Consider the following 19,160-nt stretch of genomic DNA (forward strand, 5'->3'; position numbering starts at 1 on the left):
CGCCACAATAAAATCATTATTTATGTATGTATATTTTAATGCAGTGATGCATTATTTTACTGGGAGTAAATTCTATACTTGTTTATGTTTTGTGCTAATTTAAAATCTGTTTATTTACATTTTCATAACATATTTTTATAGTCGATTTTAAGTATCCGTAACATATTAGAGAGATTATGGCCTCACAAAAAATTTGTGATACCATATCACAAATATTTATGACATATAAGTCAGTGTAATTCCAGTAAAATAATTCACATATCTATGCATCACTAAAAAAATAAATACCAAATTATATATGTTACCATAAAAATAACTACATTGATAGTTTTATAAAACAATTTAAATTAATAATAAATATATAATAATTGTTCTATAAAAATAACTGTTTACGCATTACTGTTGAACAAAAAGTGAACACCCCATGAATAACTCTGTAACGATTTTTTTCCTAAAGATTGACCTAATGCACAAACAATTCGTTTTATAGAACAATGTATTTATTATTTGTTTAGTTTCATATGTAAATATATAACTATCTGAGTAACTCAAAACAGTGAAAGATTAACCACCGTACGTGTACGGCGGTACCGCTCAAAGGGTTAAGGAGCTGGATTGCAAACATATACATATATCTAAAAGTTTTCAAAATAGTAGTAAATCAACAACGCAAATCATGTAAAGATTATCGATGCTTATCTATATCCCGCCTATTGATAGAAATATAAAATTTGTAGATAATTTTTGTAAAGAAAATAACACTTGGTTTATGATACTGATACTGAAATGTTTCGGTTTGATTTTATTCAACAGGTTTTTCACGTCTTGTTTTTATTTGGTACGATCATCTTTCATTATTGATATATTTAATGCGGACAAAGTAAAATAAGTAGATAATAGTTTGTATACACGCAATATAAGTTTTTTGTAGAAAAAACTTTCTTATATATATATTGAAAATAATATTATAAACCATTCACCGTGTTTATGTAACATAGTTTGATTGCAGTATTTGTATATTTATTGTCTATTAAAGTAGACGTTAGTAATGGTCTTTATATAAACGTACAAATGGTAATGAGTATTATTGCATAATATTTGCAGTGTCGAATTAGTTTGAAATAAGCACGCTATTTGCTTTACAAATTCAAGTTGGAAAGTCATCGAGGTTAACCAATTTGTCGGCGTCGTGAAAATGATTACCCGGGAGAAAAAAACATCGCAGAAAATGTTTACGATCGCGATACCCTCGTGTGTTTCGTATTCCCGCTCGTAAAAATTGATTTCGGCCGCGCTATCGCGTTTTACGCGGCACTAAACGTTTTTTATTGTGTGCACTTTCGAAACGCCGCGCTCCTTTTCCGAAAGTTTAATATTTAAAACAAAACTCCGCCCGCGTGGAGTTTTCCGCCGAGAAATATGCATATTTCGCGGTAAACCACAGGTTGGCCATTATTCAGCCGACATAACGGCGAACTGTGTTTTTTCCTCTCCTTCGTCTTGTTCTTCCTCGTCTCGCTCTCCTTTTATGGCGGTTATTCGCAGTCCTTTTCGGCTGTCGGGGTATTTTATGCCCGTTTTTTACTATATTACTTTCTCCCCTGTTTAACCGCATTTTACCCCGCTTTCATCCTTTTGCTCGGCGCTCTCTCGGTCTATTTCGTGCTTATAGAGAAAGTCACGGCCGCGTGATAATTCATGGCTTTCTCGGGTCGTTTTCTTTCCTAAGTGTATTTTCTTCGCTCAATTCTTCTGGCAAAGTGCTTCGCGGAAACACATTGCGCCCTGTCGTTCGTATAGTTTTCCCTCGTTCTCCTCCGGCTGTTCTCGAATTGAAATCGACTGTCTCTCCCTTTCAGCCGGAGCCGGCGAGGTTTTGAAACATTATCCTCGGTAATGGAAACTGTAATGCTATTGTTAAAGCTCATTGGAATGTGGTCGGATTTCTTGGAGGGTTGTTTTATTCGCATAAAAGACACTTATCTTCATTTTGCCTTTGCTCGCTTTTTTCATATATCCCATAACCTTCGCCCATATAAAAGCGCTCGTATTTATGTATATAACTATTAACGTTGAATATGTTTTTCTTCTTTTTTCAGGGCGTTACGCTATCGCACGATGCCGGAACATCAGACGATAGCGGAAGGGCATCTGAGAGGCTAACGGGCAGTTCGGTACCGCCGAGGGATCCGGACAGTTCGAGAGATAGACTGAGTGACGTTAGTATCACGTTTTAATTTAGTTGTTAGATGAAATTATTTAGCAGATTAACACTGATATCATTTACAGAACGGCACAAATAACGCATACATTGTAAACTTAACTTGAGGTGGAAGCAATTGCACATTGAAATACATGTATTGTAATGAGCAATTGTATACCCTTCAAAGTAATGATACTACACAATTGATTTTTTTAAATTTCTTTCCGGAATTTTGTTAAAAACTGCCGATAATCCTTATCGTATAATTAAAATGCCTCCATTCAAGTTACTGCTCTCTCAATAAAAGTATATAAAATGACATTATTTATAATAAAAAAATAGAGTGAACCAATCATTTCGCATTATGCTTTTACCGATCGAGTACCGAAACTTGTAAATGGGATCGAGGACCGGAATGGAGTACGAATTTAATGAAGTAATAATTCTATTTTTATTTTTATTCGCCTTTAATTCATTGGGATATATTTATATATTACATAAAATATCAGCCGTATTTAAAAAGTGGTTAAAATAACGAGAATTTTGGAGTTCAAATATAACCCGCTTAGGGATGGAAAGGTCAAGTTCAGCATATGTATTCAAATAATATTTAGCTAGCTAAATCGTGGTTTGTCATCAGTTAACATTTCACATCGGATAAAGCTTTGCAAGCTTTCTTATGCTATAAAAATCTCACATTTACAGAATCGTAAAATTTATTTAATTAACATATATTAGTCATCAAACATATTTGAATACTATAAAAATGGGTCAACAATAATTTAAATGTATCATTTTTGTGCCAATCTATAATCAATGCATACCACAAGATCAATTCGAATGTTTTACATATACATACATACATATACAATCATTTCATTTGAAACAAATTTATGTATGCAAAAAATATTTGAACGAACTTATTACATACACAGAAAAAGTGCTTTAAAATGCATCCTAATGCTGTCTTTTTATGTTTATTATTATATATTATGTAGCATGCTTTTTAAACGATTGATATAAGTTCGTTACAAATGTGTAATGTTTATTATTATTGTTATATCAACAAGCATTTCGATTCTAAATGCTGATATATTTATCTCGTTCGCCACAAACATACGTGATGTTATCCCGTCGTGTGTTCGTGACGAGCGATCGAATCAATTTTCGCCGCAGCATCCGCGTCATTCCCCCGATTTAAATTAATCCTTTCAGCCGTCAATCGAAAACGAGTTCGCCAGATACGGGAACTAATTACACGTGCTTGTTTACAATATTGATAGCGCGCCAGGAGCGTATTTGTGGACAAACGCAGGATTTATTCCCCCGGGCAATAATCGCACGTGCTCTTTTCCCTTGTACGATTTTTCATTCAAAGAAAAGCGTAGCTTTGTTCTCTCGAATTTATTTTCAATTGCTGAATTAAACGTTTTTTACTGTCGATTTGTTGCTCTTTGAAACTGTGTCGCTCGTTTCCGGCCGACAATCAACTTGGCGAAAATTAATTCGGTCGCTGTTTTATTTCGTTGTTTTTTCGTATACATTATATAAACTGTCGTTTGCTTTTATGTTTTATGACGAAAGTCTTTTTATTGTCGTGTTTAACCTACCTATATGTGTTTTGTTTTTCTGTTTTTATGCCCGCAGGCGAGTAGCCGCTGTAGTTCCGGTAAAGGCTATATCGTAAGTATCATTTTTATTTTATTTTTTATATTTATTTTCATCCCTGAAAAAAAAGAAATACGGTTTTTCCTATTGCTGGATATTTGTAAATAAATTTCGTAATACGCATACATTTTTTATTTATATTTTGACATCCGAATTCGGATATTTATACATTTATATGCGATTAATATTACGAAATTTAATTTAACAAATTAATTAAATTTAAAAACATAATAATGAGCTTTCAATGTTGAATGTTTAGTTGTTAGATTTACATATTGACATCAATGTTGCTTACTAACATTTAAATAAAATTAAAAGAAAATATTTTTAGTTGATTAAAAATACTTCTAAATAGATTTGCTTTCATATTTTATATTATACGACGATATATCGAAACCGATGTGACTTTAAAACGTATTTTTTCTCATTTTTGCAGTGTGATAGTGAAGGCGACGACGATAAGGTAAGCTTTTATACACTTTTTCTTCTTTCAAAGCTTCGGTTGTTTATTACTCGTGTAAGCTCCTCTATTATATTATACACCTTCACCGTCCGACATAATCGTTTCGAGTTTTGCCCGCAAAAGTAACAAACACACATACGTTTTATATATGGGGGGATTCTTTGAATGGAGCGGTTGCTCTCGGTATCGGGGTTAAATCCGATATCCGCTATCTCCTCAAATGCTGAAATATGTTCCGGTGCCTTACTCACTGACCCTTTTTTATGTGACCGGTCGTATTTTATTTTTCGTTTCGTCCTCTCTCTCTCTGTTTATGTGCTCGTTTACTCTTCATGCCAAATTTGCCGTTTTAATTTGCGACCGATAGTTCGAAAAGTCGCTACGAAAATTTGTTTCTCACCTCGTTCACGATCTCGTTTTCTTTTATATTTTTTTACGCGTTCGCCCCCGCGCTCTCTTAATTAGATGTTCTCTCGGGCGCCCATCTTTTCCCATATTTTTTCCAAATGAACGTTCTCAAATTACCATTAGCCCGAGCCAAGAGTTTTTATAATGGGATTATTACATCTTTTTGTCCGTGTTATTTCTCCTCAACTCGGTAATTTCATTTCGAATAATCTCTACTATCTACTCGCCGCGTCTCGCTCTCGCTCTCTTCTCGCCTCGGTTCCCCCGGGAAAAGTTTTTTATTCGCTTTTAATGACACGCCGAAACCTCGCCATTTGTAGCAATGAAAGAGATTCCATTTGTTTGGACATATTTAATTATATTGCCCCCGGAGATTATTTTTATACGACGCTTTTTTATCAATGACTTTGCGTTTTTGTATACGTTTACCTTCTGTTCGTATACATTTATCTTATGATTAATGTAAGATATAATACATTTTTAATTAAAAATACTTCAAAATACAGATTCGTTCACCATATTAATCTTCAATATGTCAAAGAGCCTTTATTTTATATTTAATTTAAACACGATTTTATTTAAATTCAATGTAGATAAAAAAATACATTTTATGAATATTTTAATAATTATAAAAATACAATGCGAAACAATATACTTAAATACTATTTTATGATGGTTCATTATAAACCCATTTATTTTTTTGCGTTACGTAATTTCTAAATTTATATATAAAAAAACCCCACACACGTATTTATTTAAGCTCTTAGCTAGAACGAATATCATATTAACTTAAATAGTATATTTAATATTAGTGAGTCCTTTTTTATTATGCTTACATCCCGTCACTATCTCTCGGTTTCCTACGCACATTCATCAATCCCTAATTTATCTTGAAGGTCCGAAGTTTTGCCACTAATATTTGGACCTAAAATAGTCCCGATATGTTTGAAGTAGGAGAGCTCTCAACTGTTTTATAACATTTTTTTCATTTCTTTATTAAAAAAATGCATTCAAAATTTGACGTTGATTTTTAAAAAAGTGATTATAGGACCTAATATTTAATATGAATACTATATTCACGATTTGCGTGCCCTTAATAGTCGACGAGAAATAAAGGTGATCCAACTAAAATCAAATGTTAAATTTGTTTGTTTTATTATCTTTTTTTATATCTAAATATTTAAAAATAAAACATATTTTTTTTATTAATCGAACATTTTATTTTAAAAAAAGTTCGGGAACATTAAATCGCCCTTTACTATTATTAGATAGTCAGAAATCAAAGAGACCTAAATCAAGCTAATATGGTAGATAATTACTCGAATGTCATTCACAGACAAAACCCTCTAATGAGATTGACCAGGGATGAACACACCGCCAACCTTTTTGATGTCCAAATTCATCCGATATTACTAAATAACACAAGCATCGCAAATACATATTATGATAATAGTACGTCACAGAAAATAATCAATTTAATTGCTCGCCACTAATTTAATCGACCCTACAAGCTCGAAAATCACTGAAATGTCTTTCCGACAAGTTTCCCTTGTTCGTTCGTAAGTTAACACAGCGCGGCGCTAATTCGCTCTCCGTTTAATTTGAAACTTCTGACAATCTTTCAGTCGGTTTATTTACAGTCAGTAAGTTCCCTCTGTGGAACTATCCCTGCCCGGTTGGAAACTCGTCCATTGTGTCGGGCGGGGAAGACGCTTTCAGCCGCCAACCACCCCACGCCCTGAAATCTCTCCGTCGAACAAAGGTACACAAACGCCCACACCTGTGCGCTCCGTTCCGACGGGGAGAGAGTCTCTCTTGATATTTCATTCTGCGCTCGTTTTGTTCGCCGCTCTCCTCTCCTCCTAGTCGTCCTTACTTTGCGCAACTTAATTGCTCCCGCGAGAGATCAAAGTTATATTGTTTTGCGAGAGGAAAGAAGAGGCGAGCGAGAATCCCGCCCGCTGTGTTTTCCGCTTGTACACGTCCCACCTGTAAAGACCTCCGAGTGGATCTTATTTTCTTGTTTCGCCGTCGTTACGGCCGTGCTCTCTTCTCTTTTCGCCGGTTGATTTTTGCTTTGTTGTTATTTGGGCTAATAAGCAATGAGTACATCAATAATTTATATAGGAGAGATATCTCACCGTGCAGACTTTTGTTTCGGCGTTATGGTATCCATTAACGTTCGAGTGCTCTAAAAAATTCAATAATATGCCTTTTCATTTTAGCTTTTGATTTTCTGCACGCTAATGTTTATTCCTCGTCCCAACGGGGTTAAATAACCTTGATCTCAATATCACTTATCAAATATTGGCAGTGGGAGATAAAACTAATAAATATTAATAAATATTTCTTCTCCCTTTTCTAAAAAAATGTGATATACAACTAAAAGATTTATGTTCATAAATTCTGGGGCTCGGAAATATATCAAGTCTACATTTTACGCGTTTTTATATTGTGCTGTACGAGGGTAGATTGAAATTTTTGCGGCCCAGCAAAGAAGTTTTTAATACTTTTTACATTATTTTTCAACACAGTCCCCTTTTAAGTCTCCGCATTTGTTCCATCGATGTAACATTATTAACCCCGGTCTGATGAAATGCTTTGTCCTGGTCTGCAAAATACTACATTACGGCTTTATTAGTACACAAAAATCGTTGCACTCCCAGTTTTTGTTGTTGTTTTGTTGAATAGGGAGTCTTTACTATTTGACATGACGCTGTCGTGAATGAAATCGATATTTTATTCAGTATAAACAGTTGCAGAACTTCCACTGTCAATATCGGCTTTTCCTTCAGCAGTCCGCTTATTTGACCGTTGTGAAGATGTCAAAAACTTGGTGCATATTTTATTTCAGGATAATCTTGAAATGTAACACATTAACCGGAATATCATATTTTTTTCAGACACTGATACACAAAAATAATTGTGCATCTAGTGCTGCCCTCTATGTGTCAGTGCGCCAAATTTTCAATATCCCTTTGTATTATAAAAAGTGCATCTATTTCGACACCTAAATATAACTGAAATATCATAAAAATCAACGTAATATGCGATAACCTCTGAGTCGCATATTTAGACCCGCCTATTTAGTTCAATGTACATCATCTCCAACCATGTTTTTATTACAAAATTATAAATACGGGCGATAAGCTGTTAAAATTAGGTATAAGCTGCTCCTTTATAATCATTTTCTAGTTTACAAGATAAATTAAATAAAAAAAATATATAATCGTTTAAGTGCTTTCGTGCTAGCGTTGAAGTGCTATTTGTCAAGCTTATGAAATTTGACGCCTACTTTAGCTATTAACTCCTCATTTGTCATAAATCATTTTTTCTGAGAGTTCTATGTATAATAAATATATACCATTGGAAATGGAGTTTAATGCTCGTTTGTGTGTTAAATGGACTCTGGTTGATAATGATAAATCTAAGTCTCACAAATTATGATCTGGTCCACCGGCCACCAAAAATCATTCACTTGCTTTCACTCAACACATTATTAACATTCTCATGTAAGAACTGACGATTAACGCTTTGTTGATTGTGAAGTGCTTCTTCCAAATTTATTGGATAAACTACTTACCTTTCAAAAAACTTAAATAGCATTAATGTCCTCTAAAACAAAAACAAAAATTTAAACGTCTTTCAAATTGCTGTCGAAACTAAAGTAACTGTCGTATCGTACTCGAACTTGTCACTACAAATACTTTTAACGCTACAACACCATCTATATGTCACTTTTACTCTTCATGGATTATTTTTGCGCCGCGACTTTGATTCTCATTTCCATTGCTTGTAATCTAAAAATAAATATATTTTAATGATCATAAGATGTAAATAACATATAATTCCTTTCTTCGCCTTCTGATTAAACGATTGCAATATTTATTAGTATTAATTTTGTCGTTTCCCACGCTCGCCTTTATCTCGCGATATTCCCATATCTCTCGATCCGCCTGCGGCTTGTCGCCACTTTAAAAGCTAACCGACTTAACGAAAGTTGAGTTACGGCAAATCGTCGGTGCTCAAGCGATTATCCGACACTTTTATACTTCTCTCGTTTACGCTCGATATCGTTTTGATTGCCCCGCCGCCGAGTAGCTGATTATCGGCGCCCGAGGCCCCTCTCGTCTTTCCCGAGTGATATTTTATGTTTTCACCGCATTTAGGCTCCCGTTATGACTGGCGGATTGAGCCCCGAGCCGTCGTTTAAATTCAGGAGACTCGAAAACATCGGTTCTCCATTTAACTTTATATTCGAACGTGATCGTTCCGCGCGCGCGAGGTCTCGCCTTTTATGCCCGGCCCGGATTCAACCACCCTCCCTCGACGAGATCCACACCCCCGTTCGCCCCATTTCTGATTCTTATTACGTGGCTTATCTCCTTCATGATTCCCATCTTACTCGGCCAAAGTGGTTTCCAATGCGGGGATCGAATAAATTGCCACGAGATTTCGGCGAGTGTTAACATTCCGGCGGGCGAGAGCCACTTGAGATTTTATTATATCCGATCGTTAAGCTGTCGTTCGCGGTAAATGCATATATTGTTATATAAGACTCTTCTTCTTCTTGCCATTCTTCTGGCCCATACGCTTATGTCGGGGTTTTATTGCCACGATCGCCGCCCGCTACTTAAACTTTCCATTTTCGTTGCGGTACGTTTAATCGCGCTTATTTGCCGGCAATAAAGGGGAGCCGAAAACTTTTCCCCTGCGTTCGATGGTGACAAACTCGCGCTTATTAGCAATGAAAAAAGGCAGTTTTCCTTTTTATGACGCATTTCTCTCGCACAAGGAATATCTCGCTCGAGGGGGATAGAGCGCCGAAGAGAAAAACATCCAATCGTAATTCGTTTCGCTTATAGGCGAACGAGGAAAAGTATTTTTTCGTCTTATTTTCTACTGATAACGCGGCAGCGCTATTTACGGGTTTCCTTTTTAAGTTTTTATGTGTCTGTTTTTTTTTAAATATGTGTGTCGTATTTTTAAGATACGTGCATTTTTTTTATCTACCCCCAATACGACAGAGAGAAAGAGAAGAAGAAAAACTATTAGTCGTGGCGTTCCTGCGAGAGATCTTTTATACGGTTCGTATGTGACCCACTTGAACCCCGCCGAGAGCTTGTCGAGGGTTTATCCTCTTCTCATCTCCCGTCTGTGGATAGAAAACATCTTCATAGATCGTCGTCGCTATCTGCCGTATTTACACGGCGCTGTTCGCGGTGCCGTGAAGATATCCACCGGCTTATCGGCGAAGAAGGGCCGAAGAAAAAGGACGAGAGACTACCGAGCCCACTATCCGAGTTGTTATCTTTGATTTAGCAATCCCAGTCGTTTATCACCGGCTGATTCCACTTTACGGTTTCCTCTCGCTCCGCGGCTTAGACCTTTATACCCCGGGACGTTCGTTATTTTATAGGCCGGTGGCTCGAATGGCTTATCGGAAAATATGTTCCTTATATAAAATATGTGTATAAATATATGCTTTTCTTTAAATAAAATCATAACAAACAATAAGTCTCGCTCTAGCAATGCTTCTGGGGAATGTAGAATATTTCGAACTTTCCCCTACACGGGTGATCGGTTGATATACGCTCGCATAGCGGAGACGGCATTTTTCTCCGTCCCGGGCGGTACTTCTCTCGCTTGTTGGCAGAAGAAATATCTCATCGGAGATAAAAAGCCCTGCTCGTCCAGTGTTTTTCTTCGTTTGCCGGCAAGACTATTTCCCCCTTCGCCTCAATCACTCACCATTAGTTTTATTTACTCGCCGCTCCGTCTTCGAGGGCGTCGCAAAAAAGGGCAGATTAACTTTTATCATGTGAGACAACAGGGTCAAGCGGACGATTTATTTATTTTGTGTCATTGTTATTATTTTATCGTTTCAGATCATATTTTATTTTATTTTGAAAAGCGACATAATATTCTCAGACTACGCTTTGTATGCGTTTGGAGTAAACAGATTTTGCGGTAGATACCGCCCGCGGAAGTACAACGTTTTCACTGAAGCCGCTTTCGCAGGCGGCTACGGCGAAAAAAAATCTCGTATATTGTACACGTACATAAATATATACATAAGGGAAGGGGGAGAGCAGAGGCGCGCGTGAATTCGTTATACGCAAGCTCGTGCTCTTTTTTTCTCGCCCTGGAAAAAAGAAAAGTGTTTTAACGTGGAAAATTCCCCGCTCGGTTTCCACGAGGATTTTTTGTATCTCACTTAACACCGCCACCTTTTAAGTAAATCCGCCGGCTGTTAGTATTCATCCGACGCGTTTGTAGATTTTCTAAATGTGTTTTTTTTTCGCAGTCGCCGAACCGTATTTCCAATTATTATTATTATTTTCGATTATGTTGTGTTCGTTTATCCGGGGAGCGTTTGTAAAAAAGGCGGAGAATTGGCGATCGTGCTTAAAATAAATTTAATCGTATTACTGTCGCAAACTTCATGTATTTTATTAACCGGAATATTCAATATTTTTGACAAATATTTACTTCACTGACTGATTGATTTATTAATTGAAAAATTCAAGAACTAGTAACCTTCATGATGAAAAATAAACGTATACCGCCTAAAAGTATTTAGTATAAATAAACCTCTTTATTATAAAAATGTAATTTATTAATTATACATAATTAAATTAAAAGCAAATATTATTTACAGTAGGTTCTCGAGTTACGCGGTATCTACTTACGCGGATTCGTAGTTACGCGGTTAAAAATTTCGAAAATTTAAAATTTGTTATAATATCGATGTTGATATAGATTTGCGCGTAAATTTTTGTTCCTGGTTGATAATGCACCAGGACATCCACCGTGTGATCACAAACATATCAAACTAGCATTTTTGCCCCCAAATACGACCTCTATAATACAACCTATGGATCAAGGTCTAATACAAAGCTTTAAAAAATATTACTTAAGGACAACTTTTAGAAATGCCATAAAGGTAACTGAAGGGCAAAACAGTATATCACTCACAGTTTTTGAAAGAACACAATATTTATGAAGTTGTTAAAAATATTGGTGTTGCCTGGAATGAAATTGCAAAGTCTACCATGAAAAACGTTTGGAAGAAGCTTACTCCTCAATTTTTTGAAGTTGTTGAAGACCCCATGCAGGAAGATAACATAATTAATGATCTTGTTGAAATGACAAATCAATTAAATTTAAATCTAAATGAAAATAATTTCATTGAATTGTTAGAAAGTCATAGAGTGGAATTAAACAATGAAGATTTAATAGAACTTGAAGAATATAGAAACAACGGCGGTGATTCGGAGGGGGAAGTCAAAGAAACAAAAGAATTTGAGTACAAAAAATGAAAGAATGCCTCAATTTGATAGACCAAGAAATGGCTGGTTTAAAAGCAAAAGATCCCGACATTGATCGGTTTGAGAAATCCAATAAAGCAGTTCAGGACGCTATTTCCTGTTATGAAAATATCTATTATGAGAAAAAAAGATCTAGTGTGCAATCTTCACTAGATAAGTACGGTTTCTTATTTGATAAAAGAAATCCAACACCTAAAGATATTGAAATGGAATAGTGTAGATATTATGACATGATATTTTAATGAATATGTATGTATAAATATTATTTTTAGGTTTCGCGTTTTATTTTGTAAAAAAAGTTAAGATTTTAATGTTTGTAGACATTTTACACATAGAATACATTTTTATTATGATTTTATTTTTATTTTAACCTAATGTATACATACAAGAAGACGGCATTTAGTTATTTTAAGTATTGTTCGGATGATTGGGGGAATGTATTAATATATAATACATATCGGATGAGTATTCCTCTACTTACGCGATTTTCGACTTACGCGAATTTTTCTGGAACGAATTAACCGCGTAAGTCGAGAACTTACTGTATACCATAAAAAGGTATAAAAATAAAAATGACAAAATGCACCATAATAAGAAGAAACATTGGCAGAAATCAATTTTTAATTTAAATGCTTTTTTTAGTTTTTGATAATTTAGTTTCTGAACTTTTTTTTCTCAAATAAACAATTTAGAGAAACAATAAAAAATATTTATTGCATATAAAAATAATATATTAGGTTAAAACAATACAAATAAATGTATTGTTAAAATTCAATCTTAGGATGGTACACATCATATCAGTTTTCAGATCCAAACTCAATGCAAAAGTACAATTGGAACACCTAGCATAATTTGCACAAGTACAGTGTATATTTGCGTATTAGAAAAACACGTCATTTTTTGAGTCAATCGTATCATCCCATATTTTTCTTTGCAGGCTGAAATACAGGCCCGTTGGATAATAGTGATTGATATTGAGGCCGGTAAACCAACTGCTCAGGCTGTCTTACTGCCTCACGGAATTTTATTTAGTTAGAAATTTGCATAACTAAATGCATATCTCACAAAGTAAATCATTAACCCTTTTGTTGCCAAACAGTTTTGCTTAGTATATGAGAACAAATAACAATTAGCAATTAATCTAAAAAAAAAATTGTGTATGTACTCTATTATGTGTGAAATAATGAGAGTTGATGATAACCATATTTTATAAAAATAAAAATACAATAAAAAAAATTCAATGTAAATAATGAAAAAATATAACTCCTTAGCTGTATAACAGCTGGCTTTGCCTGCAATAGATTTAAACTAATAATTTATTCACAATATTTTAATCTTAATAAAAAAATAATAAAATTTAAAGAACGTAATATTTTTTTGTGCAATATATATAGTAACATTCCCATTTAAACTGCAATAGAACACAAATAATTTCTTGCACTCACTATGAATCGTCTAGTTGCCACTTACCTATCCAGCATCTTCTTATCCCACAGTACTACAGTACTTTGGATTTAATTAGACTCTGGTTTTGCATACGTTTTTCTTACATTAAATCTTCACCAGCTTTGAAATTTATTAAACTTACATCCATTAAATTCAGTGATCTACAAAGCTGGAGTCTAACATACTATAAAAAATATTTATATTCATTTTATCACCAACGAACAGCATACACCCCTTTGCGCCTTTGTGTGTTTTTTGACGTATTGTGTACATCAGCCGCATGAAACCACTCCCTGACGGGAGAAAATCCCCGCTATAACGTTCAAAACCGCCTGTCTGTCTTTCAGTTGCAGTTTCAATCCCCGGCGTGTGCGTTTACCGAGAATTCAATTTTCCAGATAAATCTCTTGTTTCCCAGACAGCTCAGAGGCTCATCCCCGTTCGATTATTAACAACGAATCTGCACAACAATGCAACCCGTTTCACAATATGTACATATTTAAAGCTAACACCCTTTGTGCGTTGACCATGATTTGTCGGCGTTAAGCAGCCTAATAAGGAAGAGCGCCATTACGCCGCACGGAAAAGCCGATTTCCCGGCGGCTCGCACACACAGACGCCGACGCTGATATGTCGTACAATTAGCACCCTCTCGCGGCGACGCCCTCTCATATCGAATTAATTACACGCTATTCCGACGCCCCTCAGGTGGAGTGCCACCCGAACCCGTTCCGCCGCGGTGCCGATCCCCCTACGCCACCGGCGCCCATTTCCATCAGACGCGCGTGTGAAACGCCGACGTGCGCTAAATTGAAAAGGCACCACGGCCAACCATCCGACCGCCGGGTGGTGGGTAAACGCGCGTTAATTTATTCGCGGATTCGCGTTAACTTTTCCGGACTGTGTGCACGCGTATGGTTTCACAGGTCTATATCCGTTTCAATTATCGTCGGGATGTTTGTAAAACAATGGACCATGTCTTGATGATATATAAAAAATATTGCAAAGTGTGATTTTATTATGTACAATATAAAAAAATACCTATAATTGCACCACTCTTAATATAACAATTAATAAAATTGTTCAACATTTCACCTTTTAAATTAAAAATGTATTTGTTTTTGAATTTTTTACAATGTTTTTTTTAAATTAATAGCAATCTGTTGAATGTTGGAGATGAAATCAAAATCAGAAAAATTTATAATAAATAATTTTTTCTATTTTTTTTAATAAAATTTGATTCGTTTTACTATAAGAAAACCCCACATTCTTCGGTTACAATTTGATACATTTAAATTATAAATGATTACGTATACATTAAGAAAATATAATAAATTCATCAAAATTCGAATCAATTTGATCATTTTTTGAAAAAATAATCGTGGTGTGAAATATACAGCAGCTGCAGCACATTTAAAATAGGGTCCAACATCAGGGAGGGTAGGGGGGGGGAACAAGAGAAGCATTTGCCCTTCCTCCTTCAATTTGGCCAGAAAATGCATGTCATTTAATGAAATACTATGAATTTGAATGAAAACGAAATGTTAAAAAAAAACTATCATTGACTGGCCATCTTTTGTCCCCCTCGTCATAGATAAAGCAGAAAATTCTCAAAGAAAATCTAAAAAAATATTGAATTCTGAAAATATTTTTAAAAATATATCATTTCAGTGAAATCATATCGGAATACATTTTCACCAGTAGATATATATTTTTACCGGTAAAAATATAATTTATCTGGCAGGTGAAAGTAATATATGATTTCAACTTTTCCATACGTAATAATACATTAACATACGATGTATTTTTCAGTAAAGTTCAAATACATTTTCACCAGTAGCTATATATTTCTACTAGTGAAAATATAATTTAACTGATAGCCGCTAGTGATATTATATGCAGTTCTAAAATGTCTCTGAAACTTATAATGACAGTTGCGAATCGTAAATTTGTTGTTTAAACCCAAATTAACCAAATCCAACTTGACCTAATGAAAGTTCTACGCTCGCAATGGGAACGCGAGCGTAGAACTTTCTCACTGCGACGGCACGATTTTATTGCTTTTGACGTGAATTTTTGAATTCTGAGAAGGAATAATTGTTTTTTGTGCTCTTCTCTTGACCAAAGTCGTAATTAAAATTGTCCATAAAAATTACGACATTAGATTAGAGACTCAAATATTCCCTTTGCTGTTATGTTTTCAATTTCAGGTGTTATATACATTAGATATATTAAAAGTATTCCTCTATAATTTATATTATACTATTAATATCAAATCAATTTAACTACAATACTGAGAAATATAAATAAAAAAGTACAAATCTTATTTTTGTACGTCGTGCTACGCCGATAATCGAATTTGCCGATGCACCTGTATCGCGTCCTTATGAAGGCATTCTTTCGATAACGAACAAATTGTTTTCGAAAGCTCGCTTCTGTTATCCCGCTGTCTATTTTATATTTATATTTTTTCCTCCGCTCTCTCTTCGGGAAAAACATTTTCATTAGTGCTTATTGCGCCCGCCCGTTTGCGCGCATCCGATATTTATTACTACATCCGCGTCGATTTCCCCGTATTATATTCATATCGAAACCCCGGGTTAAATATTTAATCCAACCGGGGGTGAGTAGACGGTCGGTTGTTTCGTCCGCCTCGGTTGACTTTCCCCGTGTTCCTGTTTGTTCGATCCCCACGGCGCTAACCCCTTCGGACTGTTCCCTCGCCCGCTCGATTAGTGCGGTCGTGTTAAATTATTTACACGATATTGTGGCGACGCGCGAGTAGAGCGCCCACGGCAACGAATCGGATATTGGCGGTGAAACCGAAAAGTTTCATAATATAATTGTGGCTTTCGGCGTCCGATTCAAAGCTGAACGGGGTTGCAATTGTGTGTTCGAGTCGAGTTGATTCAATATGTGTGGTTTAAAATGTGCCAATATACACATTGGGCGATTGAAAAGTAAAGTTTATTTAATCCAAAAACAAGCTGTAAGTTTGTAGTTTATTTTGTATAGCAGTATTCCATGAAGTTATCGCAACTCCAAGAAAGTCCGACAACTATCCGATTTCAGGCTCAAAGTTGATTGATCGAGTCTTTCTTTTATTTTGTAAATATAGTTAGGTTAAATATTTGTCTTTCAATTATTAGGCATTATTATGTTTTCGTCTTAACATTTCTTAACATTATTATAATTATTCATGATATCGAATATCAGTTAAATATTTTACATTTTGTTGTATTCATTTTCCTTTAAGTACATATTATTTAGCGAATTTATAAAACACCAATCTAAATATGTTGGCAGTTTGTGTTTTTCACAATTCGGAAAGCGTGTTTCGAAATCGTTTCGATTTGAATGTTAAAGAGAAGAATTCCGGAGATTTAGGAATGTCAATGGACACTTTGACCCGTGTCGAATTTGGCAGTCTGGGGGGACAGCCACTGTGGGACCGTGTGGACAAAGTAGTTTTCCCTTTTCGCATGGAAGGGAAATCGCGTGTCCCTTTCACAATATTTTCCCGCTTCCGAATTACTTTTTTTTTTCTTCACGCGCTCTCTCGCGTTTTTTTCTTCGTTTTCCCCTCTTTATATTCCGTCTCCATCTGCGAACTTTTTCTCTCTCCCGGCCGACAATCCGGACGTTTATTCGAATGAGTTTTTATGTATCCGAAAAGAAATTTATTGTATAATAACCCGGAAGAAAGTTGGACCGTTTGCGAGCGTTGTCAAACAAATTTAAGCATTATATTATTTGGAAGCGTGTTTACTTATTTCTTATCGTCGTTACACGCTTTCGTTTGCGTTGTGCTTATTCGACTTACATACGCTTATGTCCCGATCCCCTTATCTAATACAAGTACACATTTGTCAAACGATAAAAGTTAATACTACATTTTCCATTTGAGTGAAAAACAGTCATCGAAGTGGTGATTTTGAAACAGCAGCTCCCGTAATAATTTAAGTAAAAAAACCGGCACTGATCCCAAAATCGTTTCCGATTGCGACGCCGAGCGAATAAAAGCCACGTGACCCGAGAAAACTCGGAAAAGTTTTCCCGTGTCCTTATAAACGCCGTTTCGAAGACAGCTTTTGTGATATTGCTGCCCCTTCCGGCCGTTCATCTTCCCCTCGGCGCCATTGTGCGGCCGCGGACAAAAGGTAAAGTGCTTACGGTTTTTATCTATTGCCTCATCGGAAGCGTGATTGAGTCCTCAATTCCTTTAAGTTGAGTGAGCGTTTTGCCGGGTGAGTGCGGCGTCGCATTTCTCACGCCGGAAGGACCTCCGTGAAATTGATTTTGACGCAAATTCTACGGCCGCTGCCTGATTCAGTCTATCTCCATTTTTCTAAGAGAACACTAAAATTGTGTTATCACGCACTAGGTTTTTTTTAATATTGGATACATTGCTTATCTCGTTCAATATTTTAAAATAAAATTATCTGTAATATAATATAAAAAATGTTGCTCGATGATTGATGTAAATTTATATTTAAGAAATACTATCTTTTTATGTTTTAATACATTTGTATAATAAATTAAAATAACGTAAAGGGACAAAAAATTCTCTCTTTTAGATTATAAAGAAATCATTTTTAATACATTTATTACCGCAACGATTATATTTTAAAAATTTTCGTAGTTCTTGAGAATATTTTCTTGATTACACCAACTGCTTATTGCATAAATAATAATTTTACCTGGTAGCTTTGATCAGGGTCACCGAGAAAAATAAAAAAATGTCATTTTATGTATTTTTCTAACATCGTTTTATAATTTCTTGAATACATAAATATTTCGCATAAAATATAAGATATTTTATGCGAAATATTTTAATTAGGGAATAAAAAATATTAAAAATAACAATATTACGAGTGAGAATCGAATAAAGTACATCTAAACCGAATTTTTCCCAATAGGAGAGCGCAAAAAGCAATTATTCCTTCTCAGAAGTCAAAGATTCACATCAAAAGCAATAAAAACGTGCCGTCGCCATCGCAGTGGGAGCGCTCGGTAACGGCGCCAACACGGTTTTATTGCTTTTGACGTAAATTTTTGCCTTCTGAGAAATGATAATTGTTTTTGCGCTCTCCTATTGACCAATATTTGGTTTGAATATACTTTGAATATCAGCCCTCTTACATTAGAAGTCCATAGAAATATCGGTAAGGATAGGTATAGGTATCAAGTTTTTAATACATAGTGTAATATCGAAATGCAGACATACTATGGAGCAATATGTGAGATGCGATGTCTGTTTGTACTTATTCTTTCGCTTATTTTCCCCTGACAGATGAGCTGCTTAGTTTGTTTTTGGACTTGACCTAATGAAAGTTCTGAAACTATAATTAGCTTCAGAACTTTCATTAGGTTAGGTTTGGGTTTAAACCGCAAATGCATTCAGATATGATTTTACTGAAATGACATTAAAAAAAATATTCTCGGGATAGATTCGAGACTGTTTTTTCAAGATTTTCTTCCCTCTCGGCTGCGGTCGAGTTGGAGGTCTCTTGAAGTTTGGGTGTTTTGAACTCCGATGTGAATGTTCAACTATGTGTCAAGTGAAGTGTCGAAGAGGTGATGAAATGTCTGAGTTGTGTATTTTGTGGTAGCGAATTTCTATGAAATAAATTGTCATTGA

The 19,160-nt window shown here is 35.2% G+C and overlaps 1 protein-coding gene across 10 annotated transcripts in view; it reads left to right on the plus strand.

Annotated features, from left to right (window-relative positions):
* The window catches only part of tay (tay bridge kinase), a 310,160-nt gene that overhangs the window by 121,942 nt on the left and 169,058 nt on the right, over positions 1 to 19,160 (plus strand). For all 10 annotated transcript variants that reach the window (XM_088183449.1, XM_088183450.1, XM_088183452.1 and 7 more), the window contains 3 exons: positions 2,100 to 2,219; positions 3,851 to 3,886; positions 4,308 to 4,334. In XM_088183449.1, coding sequence (XP_088039575.1) covers positions 2,100 to 2,219; positions 3,851 to 3,886; positions 4,308 to 4,334 — 183 coding nt within the window. The remainder of the gene's footprint in view (positions 1 to 2,099; positions 2,220 to 3,850; positions 3,887 to 4,307; positions 4,335 to 19,160) is intronic.

The sequence above is a fragment of the Plectrocnemia conspersa genome, unplaced genomic scaffold, assembly GCF_051122295.1.
Source record: "Plectrocnemia conspersa isolate PC_06_02 unplaced genomic scaffold, ASM5112229v1 ptg000003l, whole genome shotgun sequence".
In the NCBI taxonomy this organism is placed as follows: domain Eukaryota; kingdom Metazoa; phylum Arthropoda; class Insecta; order Trichoptera; family Polycentropodidae; genus Plectrocnemia; species Plectrocnemia conspersa.